Source organism: Mercurialis annua, linkage group LG6 (genome assembly GCF_937616625.2).
Source record: "Mercurialis annua linkage group LG6, ddMerAnnu1.2, whole genome shotgun sequence".
NCBI classification, from domain to species: Eukaryota; Viridiplantae; Streptophyta; class Magnoliopsida; order Malpighiales; family Euphorbiaceae; genus Mercurialis; species Mercurialis annua.
In genome coordinates this window covers 36,794,870-36,813,923 of record NC_065575.1, presented here as the reverse complement: position 1 = coordinate 36,813,923, position 19,054 = coordinate 36,794,870, and the positions used below count along the sequence as shown (strand labels likewise).

Genomic DNA, 19,054 nt, shown 5'->3' with positions numbered 1-19,054 from the left:
TAACAGTAAAAGGTAACAAATAACAATTCAAATTTAATAAATAGATAACGTAACATATTAATTAAATGTTATATATAATAATAATAAAGTGAACAAATATAAACATAACGAATTAATTAAAATATTTCTTTTAATTTAATGTTGTTTTCTAGATTGGCATATCTTCTGTTATTTTTTTTACAATAATATAAAAAATTCAGTGTGAAATTCATACTTAAACCGGCATAATATAAGTTTCACTAACACCATAGTATTGTTTCCATATGCAAAACCAAAATTTTTAATTTAGTCAAAAATATTCAAAATGACAAAATTTTAGCTAGTAGCTTTCATCCACACAAATAAACAAAATAATACTCAAATTTAATTTTAAACTCCAAAATTCATTTTCTCTATAAATTTAAAAAAATATTTATTTTTTTTATTTAAAATTTTATTATTTTGGTCCATCTTCACTAATTCACAAATGTTTTAAAAGATTATACAAAATTAAATTCACATAAAAAAAACAAAAAAATATTCTACTCTTTGAACCAAGATAAATAAACCATAGTTTTGAGGAGGTGGTTTTGGCCTTTGCCCGGAAAACCACCTCCTCCATCCTTTTACTCTCTCGTTTTTAGTGATTTTTAGTGATTGTTGAATAAAGAAGATTCTTTTATTATAGATGTATGAAGAACTATAGTTTGAAGGTGGTTTTGGTGGCCGGAAAACCACCTTCTCATTTTAACTAGTGGTTTTTTTCAAAAATTTATTAATGAAATTTTTCTTCTTTTTTTCTTTAGTCGATTTGACGGATTTTTACTCGAATCATAAAAGTTTAAAACTTTTTTGATCGGATCTAAATCTTCAACTTGAAAAATAAAGTATTTATGGTTGCTTTTTTCTAATATTTTTTAAGTGTTATGTTTGTGTTTTATTAGATCTAATTTGTGGATTCATGTTGAAGATAAGGTTTGAAGTTTCACGGATAGAGCGGCTTCAAGATCGTATTTTTAATGTTGGAACCATAAATGTATTGGGTGACCCATTTGGTGGTTTGAAAAGCCCTAATCGATGACTGTATTTACAACTGTATTTACAGCACTCATCATTATTGTATAAAAGTTATTTCAATCTGTTGAAGAACTGTTCATTTATTGTATTTTCATTATTATTAATGGAAATTTAGCCTATGACAAAAAAATCTCTTGTTAGTTCATGTGTGTGTTTTCCCAATAGGGGCAACGTGATTGCCTTTAGCAAAAAAAACAAAACAGGAGCATAAAAAAAATATAAAAAGATATTCAAATGGGAACTGAAATTAGTTTTCCAGCAAGTGCCAGAGAAATTTTATGTAAATCTGTCCATGGACTTGAGTACTTGTCCTGATCCGTTCAAACCCTGTTCTTAGGGTCGGGCTTAAAACCCAATTTGAGTCCGAGTCCAAAAGAAACTCGCAATTTTATAAAAGGGCTTGAACTTTATAATTATAAAATTTATATATAAGCCCGTTTAAATCCGGCCCTAACCCGTAAAAATATAGTATTAGAGTCGAGTTTGGATATGAAATATAAAACCTAAGTCGGGTTCGAGCTAGACTTGTGTTTCTATAACAAAATTAAAAAGAAAAACAGGTATACGAGGGGGTAATACTTAGTAGAAAAACAAACAAACAAACATGAGTGTAAAAGGAAAACAGAAAACAGTTGAAGGTTTGGCCTAATAGCCAAGCTATTTTTGTTTTGTATGAGATTGGGGGTTCGACTCCCAACTCTCTCAGGCTGTGATTGCCTGTTTAAAAGATATTTAATACTAATAATTTAATTCCCGCTAACAAATAAAGTAGGTCTATTATTTATTAAAAGAAAGCAAAGCAGAAAAATAGAGCTATATAGCACTCATAATATGTCATTAAAGTTATCGAAAATAAGCATTATTCTAGATGATGATTAAAATTCTCAAGGGCATTAAAAGGAACCCACAGATACTCTTACATCTTGGGTTCAGTTTTATACTATAGACAGATATATAGATTAGTGAAACTTCATTGATATTTTTGGTATACTGTTTAGAAATTTTATATAAATATAATAAAGATCAATTATAAATTAAATTACGAATTTTATCTTAATTTTCAATTACAATACAAATTTTAAAACTTGGTAATGTCAATAATCAATTTTTTTTTTTTGACAAATTGATACACCGGCCTAAAATAAACACTGATGTGGATATTGTAATATACAAGCTTGTGTTGTTCCATGATTGGTCATCGTACCAATTTACCAAAAAATAAAAATTGGTTATTAACGTTATCAAGTTTTAAAATTAACGTTGTAATTGCAAATCACTCTAAAGTTTGTAATTTAATTTACAATTAATCCTACAATAAATAAATATTTACTCTATTTATTTAATTTAGGGTCTAAAGTATATGTCAAGTAATATTTTAATGATCAAGTTGGATTTTTTTTTACAATATGTATATAATAATGGAATATTGTCCTTTTGACCCATGCATTCTACTATCATATTATTTCTTTTAATTCTCAAATCATGAAATGCATTCTATCACATTATTTCTTTTAATTCTCAAATCAGTGAAACAAAAAATTCATATCAATACTAAAACTCACTCAAATCACTTCTATTGACGACTAATTTATTTATAAAACTTCCTTTTTACCCAACAAATATGATTCAAAATATTCCTATGAAATTATACATTATTACAAATTTTAAGGGACTTTCTCATATTGATGAATTAGTGAAGATAGACACTGATTTTTGGTTTCCAATTATGGCCCGAGCCCAAGTCTAAAAAAATCCGCTATTTTATACGCGTGCTCGGGCTTTTATTTTTATTAATTTTATATGTGGCTCAGAGAGAAGTCCGGTTTGAGACCGCAAAAATAAAATACAAAGGCGGGATTAAAGTAGTAAAAATGAAGTCCGGTCCAGGTTCGGGCCGCGCTTGCGCTTACTTGAAAATTTAAAAAACCCGACCCGAACCCGGCCCAAGTCTAATAATAATGAATCCGCTGAAGAAAAAAATGAAAAGAATAGTTATGAAAGCTACAAGATGGATTCAAAGATACCTATAGAAATCCTTATGAATTCAGCTTGTGTAGGGATACAAATAAGTATTAGAATACTAAGGGCCTGTTTGAATCAATTCTAGTATAGAATTCATTTCATTCCGTTTCATTTCTATATGAATTCTACTTGAAAATAATTTGAAAATGAATATTTGTGTTTGGTTTTCCAAATTTTAAATATGATTTTTTTAAATAAAATAAAATAAATTAAATATTATATTTCAAGTGTATATATAAATCCAAACCGTGAAAGTTCATTTGAACCAAATACATATTTTGCAGAAATTCAATTGAATTTCATATAAATCATGAAATTCATTTGAATCAAACAGACCCTTAGTATTCTAATAACTATGATTGTTCTGAATTGTTGATTGTTTTGAAAATGGCACTCGGCCGATTTTCAAGGAAAATGGATTCAAGAGGTGGGAAAGATGAAAAGATAAACTTGTTCCAAGTGAAAGTTCAATTATCTCCTTATATGATGTCAACAACTTCCCTCCTTTTGGATTGATAATTGGTCGGAGAGAGGTCCGATATCGTTGTTTTTTCCTCGGTTATATAATCTTTTGAACCAAAAGAAAGCAACAAGTAAAAATATTTTTGTGCAACAATTGGCGTTGGAGACAAAGATTAAGGAGGGAATGAACTTATTCTTTTGGCTGAACTTCAAACTGCTTTTGGTTTTTTTAATCGAACCTCAGGCTGTAAGGATGTGGCTATAAGAAGTCTAATTTTGGGGTTTTCAGCTCAGTTTCCTTCAACATTTTATGTGATGATATGAGATTAGTTGTTGTACTCTGTTTTCCTTCCACTGCTGCCGATCGACGGGATTCACTTGTTGCTGTTGTCCATCGAAGCTATTATTGTAGATACAAAATCTGCCGCTGGCTGGATGGAAGATACATGGATAATCATCTTGGAAGCTTGGTGGGGGGGGGGGGGGGGGGTATATGAACAATCAGGGTGTGACAGTTAATCAAGATGATCAGCAATTGGTTTTGCCCACAGATGCATCTCTTGGTTTGTTTAATCTGTTCATAAGTGTTTGGAATTCTTCAGCTCCTCCTCGAGTTAGTTCTTTTTTTTGGCTATTTGTTGTATTGTTACATTGGAGAATTCTATGTGCTCTATTGGTGGTGGTGTTGAAACACAAGCACATATTTTTATTCGCTGCAGTTATGCCAGAAGTATCTAGTGTGGTATTTTACGAAGTAGCCTGGATTTTTCCATCGTCTTTTGTCGATTTCATGTGTCAATGGCAGGATTTTATTTTCAGAGGGTCGTACAGGAATTTATGGCAGGTTACTTGCTTTTAATTTGGAAAATATGGAAATGCAGAAATAGGAGAGTCTTCTAAAATAAAGCAGCGGACAAGGATTATGTAATTTTTAACTACTTCTCTAAGACAGTATGGTTGTTTAAGCTTTATAATAGGAACTTTGCTGATTCGGTTTTGGATTTTTATAGGAATCCTCGTTGTATTTTGTTTTCGAACCGGTAATTTGCCTTAGTTTTAAGTCGTAGCTTTTAGTGTGTTCTTTCTAAGCCACTTTTTGTGTGAAAACTTTTAGTTATGGATTTTGCCATTTCTTGTGACATTTTATATAATTACTAGGTCGATGCCCGATCGTTGTGCGGGTAATTAAACTTTTAAATTTTTTGATATTTAATAACTTTACAAATGTTATTAGTATACATAAAACTCTTCAAATTTTGTATCCATAAAACATTTCAAATTAAATATACATAAAACTCTCGATAACTCTTACTGTGGATTTACTCTGTACATCTGTTTCAATTTTCAGTGAAACAATTAGTCGAGTAGATTATGTGCATAAACTGAATTAAGTGAGCTTTTGGATGTCTTTTTTTGATCAAAAGTAGTTGATTACATTGATGCTCATCATTTGTATAGAACTTCCATCATATAAATGCAAGGGATTCTTTTAGTTAATATAAATTTTCACTTTTTGGTATCCAAGCAGCTAAAATTATTGAAATTTGTCTATTCGGAAAAAAAACACCCAATAATCAAAAATCGGCGATGAACATCCAAAAATAAAATAGAGAGACATTGTATTGAAAATCATCACAAGCACTTGTCATTCTCATCATTCTTTTCATTCTAGCTTAGTATTAAGCTTTTTTAAGGTTTTGAAAAGAGAGTTGCAGCTCATGAACAAAAAAGAGAAAGAACCTAAAAGTATGGATTGCAGAGGAAAAGAGGAGACACAACTGGCAGCAGCAACGACGGGGGAGCTGATGGGAAAGAGCATTGGAAGAGAAAAATAACATACCTAGAAAATTAAAAACCGTCTCTAGTTAACGCCGTTAACTCTTACGTTTCTTAATTCAGTGGCACTATTTAAAACATCTCTAACAATATGCCGGTAAAACAGTATTTTGGTGTAGTGGTTTGAGGTAGAAAGAGGTCGATAGAAACTGAGTTAAATAGCATCACATGTCATTGCAACCGTTGGAGATGGAATACGAAAGGGTAGAAATTGTAGGTGAATGGCAAAGGGCAAAACATTGCAGGTTAAATGCCAAAGGTTGAACATTACTTTGGCAACGTTTTTATCAGTTAAACCTATTTTAAAGTCCTTAAACTTTTATTTTTATAGTTCATCAAGTCCTTCAACTATTATTTGGCTTTCTCAAATCCTTAAACTTTCATTTTTTGCTTCATCAGGTCCCTCAACTTCTATTTGACTTTCTCAGGCATTTAAACTTTTGTTTTTGGTTCATTATGTCCTTAAACGAAGATCCATTTAAGGACCCAATGAACCAAAAAATAAACAATTAGGAACTTATATATTTAAAAATATGCAGTTTCGCGTTTTCAGTTTCCGATTCCTGTGTTACACAGCTTAGCTGAGCATTGTTATTCAAGAAACAACAACACATACAAGAAAATACATTGCAAACAGAGTCTTAAGGATATAGGACATTTTGATTGCTCTTCTGAGTCTATCATATAGCAGACTGAAAGCTATTATGGGCATAAAAAAAGTGTTAAAAAGAAGAGGTAAAGAAGTATTTATAGATAAATAAATGTACATAGCATGGATTTACTCTGGTCAGAAGCTTAATTATTCAGACAAAATGAAGCATGTTTAGATCCTTGACAACAATGCTGCGAAACGTTTTGCTTCAGAACTTGAATTTTAGCTACTGCTTCCGATAATTTCCTTGTATGTTCCTTTTACTTTCTCTAACAAAGCTTCCCTGCACCAGTTTCTCTATGTTATTGCACACTTCATTTTTTTTTTAAAGTATGATTTGAAATTCTAAATTTTAGCAGTTTTCTGGTGTTGCAAACTACATTGCGCGGAAAATTATCGAGTTCTACGTTTCAGCCTTTCATTTTTATATCCGAAAATGCTTTTAAAACTCTATATTTACAATATATTTAGACGTTCAGTATTTGTTTCGTTCCGTGCTTACCTGTCAGGTTTGAAAACAAGATTCTTGTATGCAAACCACTGCAAGAAAAACATTTGATAATGCGATAAAATTAGAAAACAAACTTAATTAAATTGAATGTAAGATTAAAAATGAAATGCTACTTACTCCAGTGTAACCAATGCCAACAAGCTCAAGAACTCCAGGAATCAGAGGAAGCTTGTCGATTGCCTGTTATACAGAATCAATCCATACTCACATAAATTTGTTTGAAAATTATAGTATTGATTACAACTTAGATAGATTGAAAGACAAGTATTCGAAGAACTCACCGAGATCATCCCGGCGGAGCCCAAAACAGCAACAAAACCAGCCACTGCAAGGGAACTCACAGCATACTTATCTTCAACCTTATCCCACTGTTCATTAAACAACAAATTATTGGTCACATTCAATTGAATTTTTCTTTCAAAATGCCCGATTGAACACCAATGAACTATAGTTCAAATATTATAAACGCTGAGCAGCATTCTGCTAAGATTGTAGTTCAGTTCCTCGCACGAGCACTCTCTCATCCCAATTATAAAAAACACAACAAAATAAAAAATTCTTACAGCTTCTTGAACTGTCTTGAGAATTTCTGGAGTTTCAACAGTGGAAACTTCTGCAGGAGCCTCTCCTGTAGCCATTGCCATAACATTGCGCGCCATCTTCCGACCTAAACATAAAAAAAAAACATCAATATAATCCGACATAACTTCAATAGCTTGTACTAATTAATGAACTCACAGTAAGCAGCGGATTTCCATGACCGACTCTGAGACTGGACAGAAGGCGGAGGGAGGGTAGGGAGAGTGACACATTGCGGCGATGCAGCAGCCGATTGGCGTGGAGCCTTCGCATCAATGAGGGTCGACGAGGAAGAGATCGATAAGGTTGATGAGGCCATGAGGCAGTAGTATAATCTCTTACAGGTTATGTTGTCTGCTAGTAGAAATGTTACAATGCCGAGTTTTTGTTTGTTTGCTTTTAGTTGAGATTTTGTTAGATTTTGTTAAATATTTGTTTGAAGGTGTTTGATAATTTTTGCTCCAAGTTTAGAGGCAGAGAGCCACTCATTCCAATTAATCTGGATAGTGCTGACGTGGCTGTTGGATAGGCAATTAATGGTATTTGATTGGATAGAATGACATAATCTGGAGCCAACAATCTGGCTTTTGTTATCTCTTGCTCGAGCAATATCTTCCTAGTTTTAGTACCGAAGTACTAACAGGGTCTAAGAACACCTCTTTTGGTAGTACAATTACAAAAATAACTAATTGGTTAGCTCCTTAAAATTAGATTAGGTTTCAGAATATGAAGAGTCGAAACTAACAAATTATAATATACTACTAGCGAGACTTCAATATCTATTTGCTACACTTGCTAGTAGTCCATAGTTACAGTCCAAATATAGTAAAGATGTTTCAATCTCATCCATTTATCATGTAACACATGCCAAGAATAAATATTTTAAATTATCAATAAATATCACATTAATTCACATTAAAATATAAATAATTAATTTAATATTTATTAGGGTTAGGCTTAACCACTCAAACCCCCCGCCCTCCACTTTTAAACTTTTTTTCAATTGCACCCTGAAGTAGGAAAATTCTCTCAGAACCCCTCCACATTTAGATTCTTTTTCAATTGTACCCTAAAATATTAAATTGACCTTTTTTCACATGAATTTTTTTAAAAAAATCTTTCATTGTTAATCTATATTCTAATTAAACACTAGTATTATTAATAATGTAAAAAATTATTTTTACTAAAATTATATCCAATAACTTTTTAAAATCAAAACCATAAAAAATTTCAATTTAGGGTACAATTGAAAAAAAAATTAAAGATGGGGGGATTTTGAGATAATTTTTCTACATCATGGTGCAATTGAAATGGAATTTAAAGGTGGGAGGGTTTTGAGAGAGTTTTTCAACGTCAGGGTGCAATTTAAAAAACGTTTAAAGGTGGAGGGTTTTTGAGTGATTAGGCCTTAGGGTTATTTTTACCATATAGCACAACTTTTAGCGTTTTTTTCGATGTAAGCCCAACCTTTCATAATGTGTCATATGTTAGCGTAAATGCCTAAAACGACGTCGTTTTGGTCGTCCATACTACCAAAAACGCCGTCATTTTAACAAAAAATAAAGCATAAAATACATATCAGGTTATAGAATGAAAAAATTGGAAAAATTGGACTAATGGATGAAAAGTTTTAAAAATTGGACTTAAATCGAAAAAAATGCTAAAAGTGGTGTTATTTGGTGAGGTTAATCATATTTATTAATAGGTTAAAATATTTATTATTATTACGTGTCACGCGATAAATGGATGGTTCATAATCCTACATGTCAAATTAGATTCATATAACAATTTTTAAGATGGATGATGCCTATATCTTCATACTAGTTCATATAATTAGTACATTTGATTAACGATAATATCATGGACGCTAAAGTTTGAACGTGCGTCTCAGTCTGCCGGGCACATTATATTAATCTCTCTTTACATACAAATTATATAATGATAAATTGATTTTAAAGTCCTATATAAATTTTAAAAAAATGCCTTTTGTTTTTCAAAAAGTTATATAAAAAAATTGTATGTAATGAGAGTTAATTCATGTTGATTGGTTTTTGATGTGAAATCTTTGAATTATTTAACTAAAATCTTTAAAAAAATTAGTCATAATCAAATCAAATAACAAAGAATTAAACCAAATCAAAATTGTAATTTAATTCTGTCGGTTTAATTCAGATATAAGTTATAACTGAACACTGCACACACCCTAGTGCAAACTATGCATTAAAATGGGAAGATTATACAAGTGACCTAAAGCCAGTTAAAAAAAATTAAAATTATATAAAAAAATATATTAAACCTAAAAAGTCTTAAATTTATACTTAATTATTTCACTTTATACGTTGTGTAAAAAACTATGAAATATATCGTCAATATATCTTTAAAGTATCTGATATTTATTTATGATGCATTTTTTATATGTAAAAGTAAATGCGTAAAAAATAAAAATCATGTACTTAAAATATACTTTTTAAAAATTAATTAATTTGTTTTGGAATAATTTAAGGTGACCCGTTAAAACTGGAAGAAGACCAAATAAGAAAAAAATTAGAAAAACACTTCAGTTTTTAAAATAATAATAATTTTTATCTCAATAAGAAAAATATAGAGAAAATACCTCACTTTTTAGCACTTTTATTTTTTTACTCTAAGATCTCCTTTTATTATAATAATATTTATTTCTTATTATTTTTTACTCTAAGCAAATTTTTTTACTCTAACAAGTGTTTCTCATTTTTTTTTCTTCTTTTTTATCGCTCCGCCGCCATTCCTTCATCAATTCACCGTCGTTCTGCCATTACACGTCCTCGATCCGCCATCACGCTGTTGTCGATCCGCCTTTCTTCTATACTTAAATTTAGCGATTTTTTACTTAGATTGTGGTGATCATTATGATTTATTCTAATTCTCAGATTTATAAAAATTTCTCTTTAATTTTTTCAGTTTCATATCTAACATTTGCAAAAAAAATGATTTTATGATGGGAAAAAAAGATTCTCTGCAGGAAAACCAATTTTCTTCATAAAACAGTGTTTGATTATCATATCGGTATCACTATGAAATTATCATATCGGTATTATAACACTGTAGAAATTTTTTTGTCAAAAACAATGCTTGATTATCATATTTGTGTCATTAACATTAGCAAATTTGTATCAATAACGTTATCATATCAGTACATAAACTTATATACGGTTATGATAATACTTTGATAATGTTTATGATAATATTATGATAATATTATGATGATGTTATGATAAAAGATATGATATAGTTATGATAAAATACGTTATGATAATGTTATGTTAATATTTTATGATATTGTTAATGATAAAGTATATTATGATAGGGTGACGCTATTTCCAGAGCAATAATTGATAGGGCCAGATCAATATTTCTTTTTTTGACAATTTTTTTTTTAATTTGAATCTATTTCTATGTTATCAATAAAAGAGGGTGATTTTGTTAAAATAAAAAAATTTGCTCTGTCATTATCAAATGTTGCTCTGGCAATAGCATCATCTATTATGATAATGTCATAATAATTTTTATAAAAATATTTTTTGATAATGGTATGACAATTAATGATAATAGTATGATAACGTACGAAAGTTAATATTTATAGAAAAAATATGATACCGAAATAATAATGTCACTAATATAACAGAGTAAAATTATAGTTATTTTACTATCAAAAATAAAAACCTAAATACTAAAAAATGTGAGATAATTTTTTATAATTTTTCTGTATTAAGATAAAAAGTGTAAATTTTTTATTTTTTTATGTCAAAATGTAAATCCTCACCAAATAATAGAGAGAAAATGCCGCTAACGAATTTTGCAAGTCAAAAAACAAAAGTCCATTACTAATAAGCGCACCCACATTATTATCATATCATATCCAGACTCCAGTCACATTGATGCCAATTAAGCCCACCATATCGTTAATATACCGATTGGTGAAATCGGGGGATGTTTACGGCCTTGAGGGCTAACCCATCTTTCTTTATCATTTTTATGGGCTTTCATACACTCATATATGAAAAAATTACACTAAATCACCCAAAAATTCAAATCTTTGTGTTTATAACCCAGCTTTTTATTTTTTGCAAAAATCCCTCTTTTTTCAAATCATCTTTCCACGCATACCTTTTTATTTTTTAGTTTCTCATTCTATCCTTATTCTCTATTTCTACTATTATTGTGTGCGTATTACAACAATTTGCTTCAGGCTGGAATCAATTGACAATCCCATCTCTCCCCAACAATATCTCCGCCGTCACCACCAGCTTACCCATTGTTTTCCTTCCTTCCTATTAATAAACTTGATGATTTCAATGAAAATTTTTTTACGATCTACCATAAACACCTCTCAGATCTACAGTTATTTTTAAAGAAAAAGGAAGAACGAGATGAGATGGTAATGATGGATTCTAAGGCACCATAATTGCATAGAATTCTTGCCAATTGTATAGATTTTATAGCATCCAATTTGTTGAAGCAGCAAATGGTCCAGCTCCGCCACTTGAGTGAGATGAGAAGACGATAAAAAGACTTGATCCAAATGATTATAAGTGGGATGAGAAGATGATAAGAAGAATTGATCCAAATGATTGTATTAATTTAGTTCTGAAATAAGTCTGAATTATATAAATTTTAATTTTTAATTTTTGAAAAGAATTTCAAATTTTACTTGTAGCAGTAGTGGTGGGTTTGGTTGCTGGAAACATCCTTTCTTAATTGAAAGTGGTGAGATGGGTATTGAGGGTGTTAGGGGTTTCATTTTGTTGTTATTGGTGCATGGTGCTGGTTTTTTTGGTGGGTGGAGGTTGAAAATGAAATTAACGAAGAAGAAGAGGAAGAAAATTACAAGATTAAGGACAAGAATTCACCACCTTGCATAAAAAGCCTATTTTCTTGAACTTTGATTATTTTGAGTATAAATTAGAGTGAATATTACCATACATTCCAAATTCTAAAAAGTTTATGTTAGTGACCAAATATAATTTGTCACTATATATCCTAAATCAATTTGATGGAACCTCTATCAACTGAAATACCTTAATTCAAGTTTTAAAAAAAATTGTCTTGATGTTCAGTACAATCTTAACTCACATTTTATATTGAGAGAAATTTGAGATTTAGTATAATATACAAACTGAATATCTCTTTTAAATGAAATATATTTGACTGTTTATAAAATTAAAAATCAACCTGATATGAACCTGATGTAAACTTATATTAACTGAACTACCTTAACTCAATTTTTAATAAAAATTTGTTTTCCCGCTCTTTGCAATCTTAACTGATATTTTATATAGAGAGAATTTTGAAATTTATTTTATATAGAGAGAATTTTAAAATTTAGTGTAATATACAAATTGAATATTTTTTTAAGTGAAATGTATGTGATAGTCTATAAAATTAAAAATCAACCTGATATGAACCTGATGTGGACCTAGATCAACTGAACTTCCTTAATTATACTTTTAATAAAATTTGTCTTACTACTTTTTACAATCTTAAATGAAATTTTATACAGAGAGAATTTTGAAATTTAGTGTAATATGCAAATTGAAATCTCTTTTAAATGTATTGTATTTGATAGTTTATAAAACTAAAAATCAACCTGATATTAACCTGATGTGAACTTATATCAACTGAATTATCTTAATTCATTTTTTTTATAAAAATTGTCTTAATGTTGTTTACAATCTCAATTGACATTTTATACAGATAAAATTTTGAGATTTAGTGTATTTGCAATTTGCACTCATCAATGAATATATGAGCTGTACATTTTAGAACAAGCACAACCTTTCCAATCAAAGAGCTCTGCTCGAGTCTCAGTTTTGATGTCTTCAAAGCTGCAACTCTAAGATCCAGCTTACAATTTCACTATATCTCCATGAACAAATACTAATTAAAAATGACAGTGGAAACATCAAAATTTTGAATAATAACACCTTTATTGAGATTCTATAATTTGATTTGTTAATAATATAAAGAATATAAATTGCTGCCATTTTTGTAAGGTAAAATCAAATTACATCGATTAAATCTCCTTATGAAAGCTACAGCCATGATAAAGATAATCACATCAATGATTCTCTTCAATCTTACCGGCGGTGGATCTTTGGGAGACCACCGCGCCGCCGTTCGACCACCGCGCCGCCGTTCGACCACCGCGCCGCCGTCTGACCATCGCGCCGCGACCACCGTGCTGCTGGTTTGACCAACGCAGTCCAAGCAGACTGATAATAATAGAGCCGTATTTAATTTTTTGTTCTGTGTTCCATTTGGGAAGAATAGGGCATAAATGTCCTATTTAATGTTAAAACCAATTTATTTTGACTCATGAGGGAATTGTGAAAAAATTTCTATTTTTTTGAGTGATTACTGCAAAAACAAAAAAGATGAGGTAAAAACATAAGACAAGACCATTTTTAGGGGATTCATGTAAATTACCCCTCATATATTCGTACATGTTATTTTAATTTAGGCCAAATGTCGTAAAAAGGCCAAACTTCATAAAAGTTTCATAAAAGTCCTGATCTTTTAATTTTGTCGATTTTGGCCAAAAGTAAATTATTTGATTTCAATTGTGGCCAACTCTCAATTTGATTTCAATTTACCTATGTGGCGCATATGTGGCATGCACATATATTGAAAGATCAGGATTTTTGTGAAACTAAATAATCCATTTTTGGCCAAAATCGACAAAATTGAAAGGTTGGGACTTTGTGAAACCAAATAATCAGTTTTTGGCAAAAATTGACAAAATTGAAAGGTCGGGACTTTTATGAAACTTTTATGAAGGTTTGGCCTTTTTACGACATTTGGCCTTTAATTTATTAATAAAAAATTGAATTTATTTTTTTATGTTATTTTAATTTTTATAATATAATATAAAGAGTATATTTAAAATTTTATCCACTCCAATTTAAATAAATGACTATAATTAAAAATTAAAAAGATAGAATATTTTTAATAATTTAGCCTTTAATTTATAATTTATATAGTAATTTGGACGGATTCCAATGATGATATAACGACTTTAAACCTATCATATTCAAACTAATATTTGCTCGCATTGAGTAGATCTCTTGCGGGCTATGTAGCACAGAAACGGAAACGGGAAACGAAAACGGAGACACGATAAATTTTTAAAATGAAAGACACGAAACGTGGGAAAAACACGTAAATAATAAAAATCTAGGGATATATTTATAATATAAAAATTATAAAATGTTATATATCTTAAATTTTATTTATATATTTATGCCAATTAATAAAATAAATTAAACATAATTCAACCCAACAGAAATAAAAGATAAATTTTATTATAAATAAAGTAAACAATAAAAATATTGGATAATTGATTTAAAAAAATTATTTGTTGATAATTTTTTAGATTTTTTTATAACTATATATTTTTTTATTTATGGAAACAGCCTGACACATTTCCTCATGACTTTGCGAGAGTTTCTGGGAGTTTCCGGTTTCCGAAACGTTTCGGAAACGGAACGCGCAACTTCATTAAAGTTTCCGTGCTTCTTAGCTTGCGGGTAATTTATATTAATTCTATTATTACTTATTTTATATATGTAAATTAAATAGATTTGATGGTTTAATTCAGAAATATTAAACTTTTTTAATTTAAATATCATTATTTATTTAGCAAGTTCAATAGACTTTTTCCTTTTTAAATTACCGGCTAATAATCATCAACGGTCCTCGACCTTTACCCTTAGCTTCCGTAAACCCCCTAAACTTTCAAAAGCTTCCCTAAACCCCCCAATCTTTGTGGCGGCGCCATTCACGGTCCTTATGGACGAAAACACCCTTACAAAAAAAAAAATTGGCGGCTGGCGGCGCCACGTCATCTGACATGTCATAATTTTAAAAAAAAATGAAAGCCCCAAAATACCCCTAAAATAAGCTAATCAAACCAAAACTCAATCATATTCGATCCAACCAAACCAAAAATAATGAACCAAACTAACCAAACCACCATCCACCCGCCGCCGGTACAGTCGCCGGTCGTCATCTCCGGCGACCATCTGTTCTAAGAACATATCTGAAAACCCAGATCTGTTCTTAGAACAGATCTACAGATCTGTTCTAAGAACAGATCGGTCTTCTCAGGCGAACTGAGAAGACGCTTTCGTCTTCTCAGTTCGTCTGAGAAGACGCTTTCGTCTTCTCAGTTCGTCTGAGAAGACGGCGTTCGTCTGAGAAGACGAACAGATCTGTTCTTAGAACAGATCTGATTTCCAGATCTGTTCTAAGAACAGATCGCATCTGTTCTTCAAGAACAGATGTGAAATCTGTTCTTGAAGAACAGATCAGAACAGACGGTGGCGACTGGAGGTGGCGACTGGAGGTGGCGACCGGAGGTTGCGCCGGAGGTGGCGGCCGGAGGTGGTGGCCGGACCGGCGGCGGTTGTGGGCCATATGGTCTGATTAGGCTGTTTTGGGTTTGGTTAGATTAGACTAGGGTGTTTTGGTTTGATTTTGATTTGGTTAAATTAAGGGTGTTTTGGGATTTTTGAAAATTTTTGGACCTATGATGATGTGGCGCCGTCAATTTTTTTTTTTTTGCGCCGCCAGCCGCCAAATTTTTTTGTTGGGATATTATCGTTCATAAGTACCGTGAATAAGCGCCGCCACAAAGGTTGGGGAGTTTATGGAAGCTTTTAAAAGTTTAGGGGGTTTACGGAAGCTAAGGGTAAAGGTCGAGGACCGCGATGATTATTAGCCTAAATTACCGGAGAATCAAAATGTTCAATATGCAGCCGTGCAATTATGCACCCAATACTTACCACCCTTTATAAAGTGAGAGCCCACACGCGCAGTCAGTGAATGCGTGATTGACCAGATAAAGAAAACCCAAAACCCAGCCAATCATATTCCTTTTTGACTCTTTGACCTTTTCATTGACTTCAGTTTTATTTACATTTTTCATTAAAATTAACAAAATCATGGGTTAAGTTTTGCAGGAATGCACCTATTTTCTGGTCAAACAAATAATATGCCATGCTCTTCTATCTTTGATTGATTGTGTTGTACGGTGAGTGATGACATAATTTTGAAGAAAGAAATAAAACTGAATTCAGATTTTCCCATAAATAAAAAGTAAACAATTTTTTTACTTTTTCTTGCTAATATTATATAAATAAAATATACTCTTTGTCTTAAAATAATAATCAATTTTTCTCTCTTTTTTTATTCTAAATAGTTATCCATATTCTTTATAAATCACAATATACAATATTAATTTTTCATATTATCTTTACTTTTAAATTTATAATTTGCTACCATTAGCCTATAAAGTAAATTAGTCACAACTCTAATAAGGATATGATAGAAAAAATAAAGATAAAGTTGTAAAAAGTTAAAACATTAATTGTATTTTTTTAAACTAATACCATATTTTTACATAGAAAGACGGAGAGAGTATTATTTTTTACAGTTTTATCAGTAACAGAAATAAAAGAAGAAATAGTTTGGTAAGGAATCTATGGTTGGTGAGCTGCCTAAAACCCTAAATAGGTGAGGTTATCCATATACACACGATATCCACAAAAATACCTTATAAACTCATAAGTATTTATGTCCTTGGGATATAAAAAAATGGAGAGTGGGTTGGGAATTGATGATAATGGCGAGTTTAAGATGTGGAGATCTTACTGAGAATGAATCGTACACTGTCAAATTTTTTCGTTGGAATTTGAAGATTGTGTGTTGCAGGTGGAAGAAGTTTCTTTGATCTCAATATACTAATAAACTAGTAATTTTTTTAATTGAACTAATTAATTATCGATTATATTTAGTTGAAATTGTAAGAAAAATGACTTGTAAATTATGACATATGACACCCGAACTTTAATAACTGAAATGAAAATGACACCCGAACTTTGCTAGTTTACTTTAAAAAATTATCACATATACATTATTTCACTTTAAAAATGAGTTTTTAAGTCAAATTATGCATATATGGCAAGTTTTTAGGTAAAAAAACTTTAACCATTATTTTTTAATGGCCTAATCACTCAAAAACCCCTCACCTTTAAACTTTTTTTCAATTTCACCCCGACGTTGAAAATTTGTCAATTTTACCCACTTTTGAATTTTCCGTTTTCAATTGTACCCCAATATTTTAATTTTTGTTAATTTTTTTACTTAAATGATGAAATCATTCAATTAATTAAGTCTAAACATGAAATTAAATTCTTTTTTATTCAAAAAAGTACAAATAAGTCCTTTATTTTTAAAAACTAACTAAAAACCATAATCAAATTAACACTAATTTAAATTCTTAATTAATTTAACTAAATTTAAATAAATTTTAAAAATATACAATTAATATATGCGAGACATGGAGAATGTTTTAAACAAATTTCCAAATGCAAAAGACGTTAATTTAATTTTTCAGGGTACAATTGAAACACAAAAATGCAAAATAGGATAAAATTGACAAATTTTCAACGTCAGGGTATGATTGAAAAGGGGCTAAAAGGTCGGGGGGTTTTAAGACATTAGGCCTTTTTTAATTGATGTGCAAACTCTATTTTGCCTATTTTTTGTTGGGTTTTATAGGTTCATAACGCAACGGAATTTCAAAAATTTATCTAAAAATCCAAACCAAAATCCATGTAATTCGAATTAACAAAATAATTACTTACTTGTATGTTGAATTCAACAGCAATGTAGGAAGGAAGGAGGTGGTTCACTTTGGTGATACCTGGCCTCGGATCAGAAACGCCTCCAAAAGAACGCGTCCTCTACGAGTATCCACACGAACAGACCTTAGCCAAAACTAGTGCTTGTGTGCTAGCACTATTACTTCACAAGCAATTTCGAATTTTAGTGATTTAGTGAATAATGAATTTCGTGATTCTCAAACCAACTGCTCAATGAGTATTTATAGTGATAAATAACACTAGGGTTTGAGACAAATTCGAATTTCAATCTCATTGCAATTCTACAAGTTTATGTTTATCAAAAATTTCTTTTTGATAATTATCCATATATATTAATTACTATATTTATTATCTTTCAAAAATAATAAATTAAGGAAAACACTTATCCTTAACTTTCGAATTAATATATATATTTATTAATATATATATATATATATATATATATATATATATATATATATATATATATATATATATATAATTAATCATTTAATCACATTGGGCTTGTACAACCCATAACTGTTTTGGGCCTGTTCTTAGTGTGCGACCCTGTAGCTTCATATAACGTTGGCAGTAGGCTCGAAATCCCTATTTTAGCCCACAAGTCATAAGTGGCCTCTAGCAAGACATTATGACTACCCAAGTTATATGAATATCGATAATCCGATTTAATCATTTACAATAATATTTTAATCCCTTTGTCTCTCGATATCCAGATTGAATATAAGGCATAATTATGTCATCCTTATAACATTCAATCATTAGTTTCTTGACTCTAAGTAGACTGAAAATGATACCTTCTTATCAATTAGCATGGCCATGCATTTTCTTCAGTCTATCTTCTTCAAGGGGCCCATAGATATCTTACTCAAATAAATGAGGGACAAATTCCTTCTCAGTCACTCACATTTCTCACATAGTTACTTTCATATCCAATGACAATCTATTCCATTATCCTGTTAAAGATAATGTAAGACTGTATCAAAATATGAAATAGCTATGTAGAAATCCATGATGATTTCAAGGTCAAAGGATTATACTAATAGAACTGTAATAAGAATTACTTATGACAGTGTTCTATGTAGTATTCTCACAGTGGGTCATCCAGTGCCTTATTTTTCAAAAAGCACCTATGATTTGACTTAATATCTCATATACATGATTAGTAAAACATAATCATCAGTCAACATCATACTAGTCTCAATGTTCTATTGAGACTAGGGATAGATGGTA

The 19,054-nt window shown here is 30.4% G+C and overlaps 1 protein-coding gene across 1 annotated transcript; it reads right to left on the bottom strand.

Moving 5' to 3' along the window:
* Positions 1 to 6,098: 6,098 nt before the first annotated feature.
* Positions 6,099 to 7,559, bottom strand: LOC126654028 (protein CURVATURE THYLAKOID 1B, chloroplastic). Its single transcript, XM_050348066.1, has 6 exons — positions 7,278 to 7,559; positions 7,103 to 7,206; positions 6,821 to 6,907; positions 6,657 to 6,719; positions 6,531 to 6,568; positions 6,099 to 6,311 (listed from the first exon to the last, which is right to left on the bottom strand). The coding sequence occupies exons 1-6, from the start codon at positions 7,435 to 7,437 to the stop codon at positions 6,251 to 6,253; spliced, it is 513 nt and encodes a 170-aa protein (XP_050204023.1). The 5' UTR covers positions 7,438 to 7,559; the 3' UTR covers positions 6,099 to 6,250.
* Positions 7,560 to 19,054: the final 11,495 nt, after the last annotated feature.

Excerpts from the sequence above, each read along its gene's own strand:
- LOC126654028 (XM_050348066.1), bottom strand. The coding sequence starts at position 7,437 with ATGGCCTCATCAACCTTATCGATCTCTTCCTCGTCGACCCTCATTGAT. Across the intron at positions 7,207-7,277 it reads ATGGAAATCCGCTGCTTACT|GTCGGAAGATGGCGCGCAAT; the intron begins GTGAGTTCATTA and ends TTTTATGTTTAG. Across the intron at positions 6,720-6,820 it reads GCTCCGCCGGGATGATCTCG|GCAATCGACAAGCTTCCTCT; the intron begins GTGAGTTCTTCG and ends TCTGTATAACAG.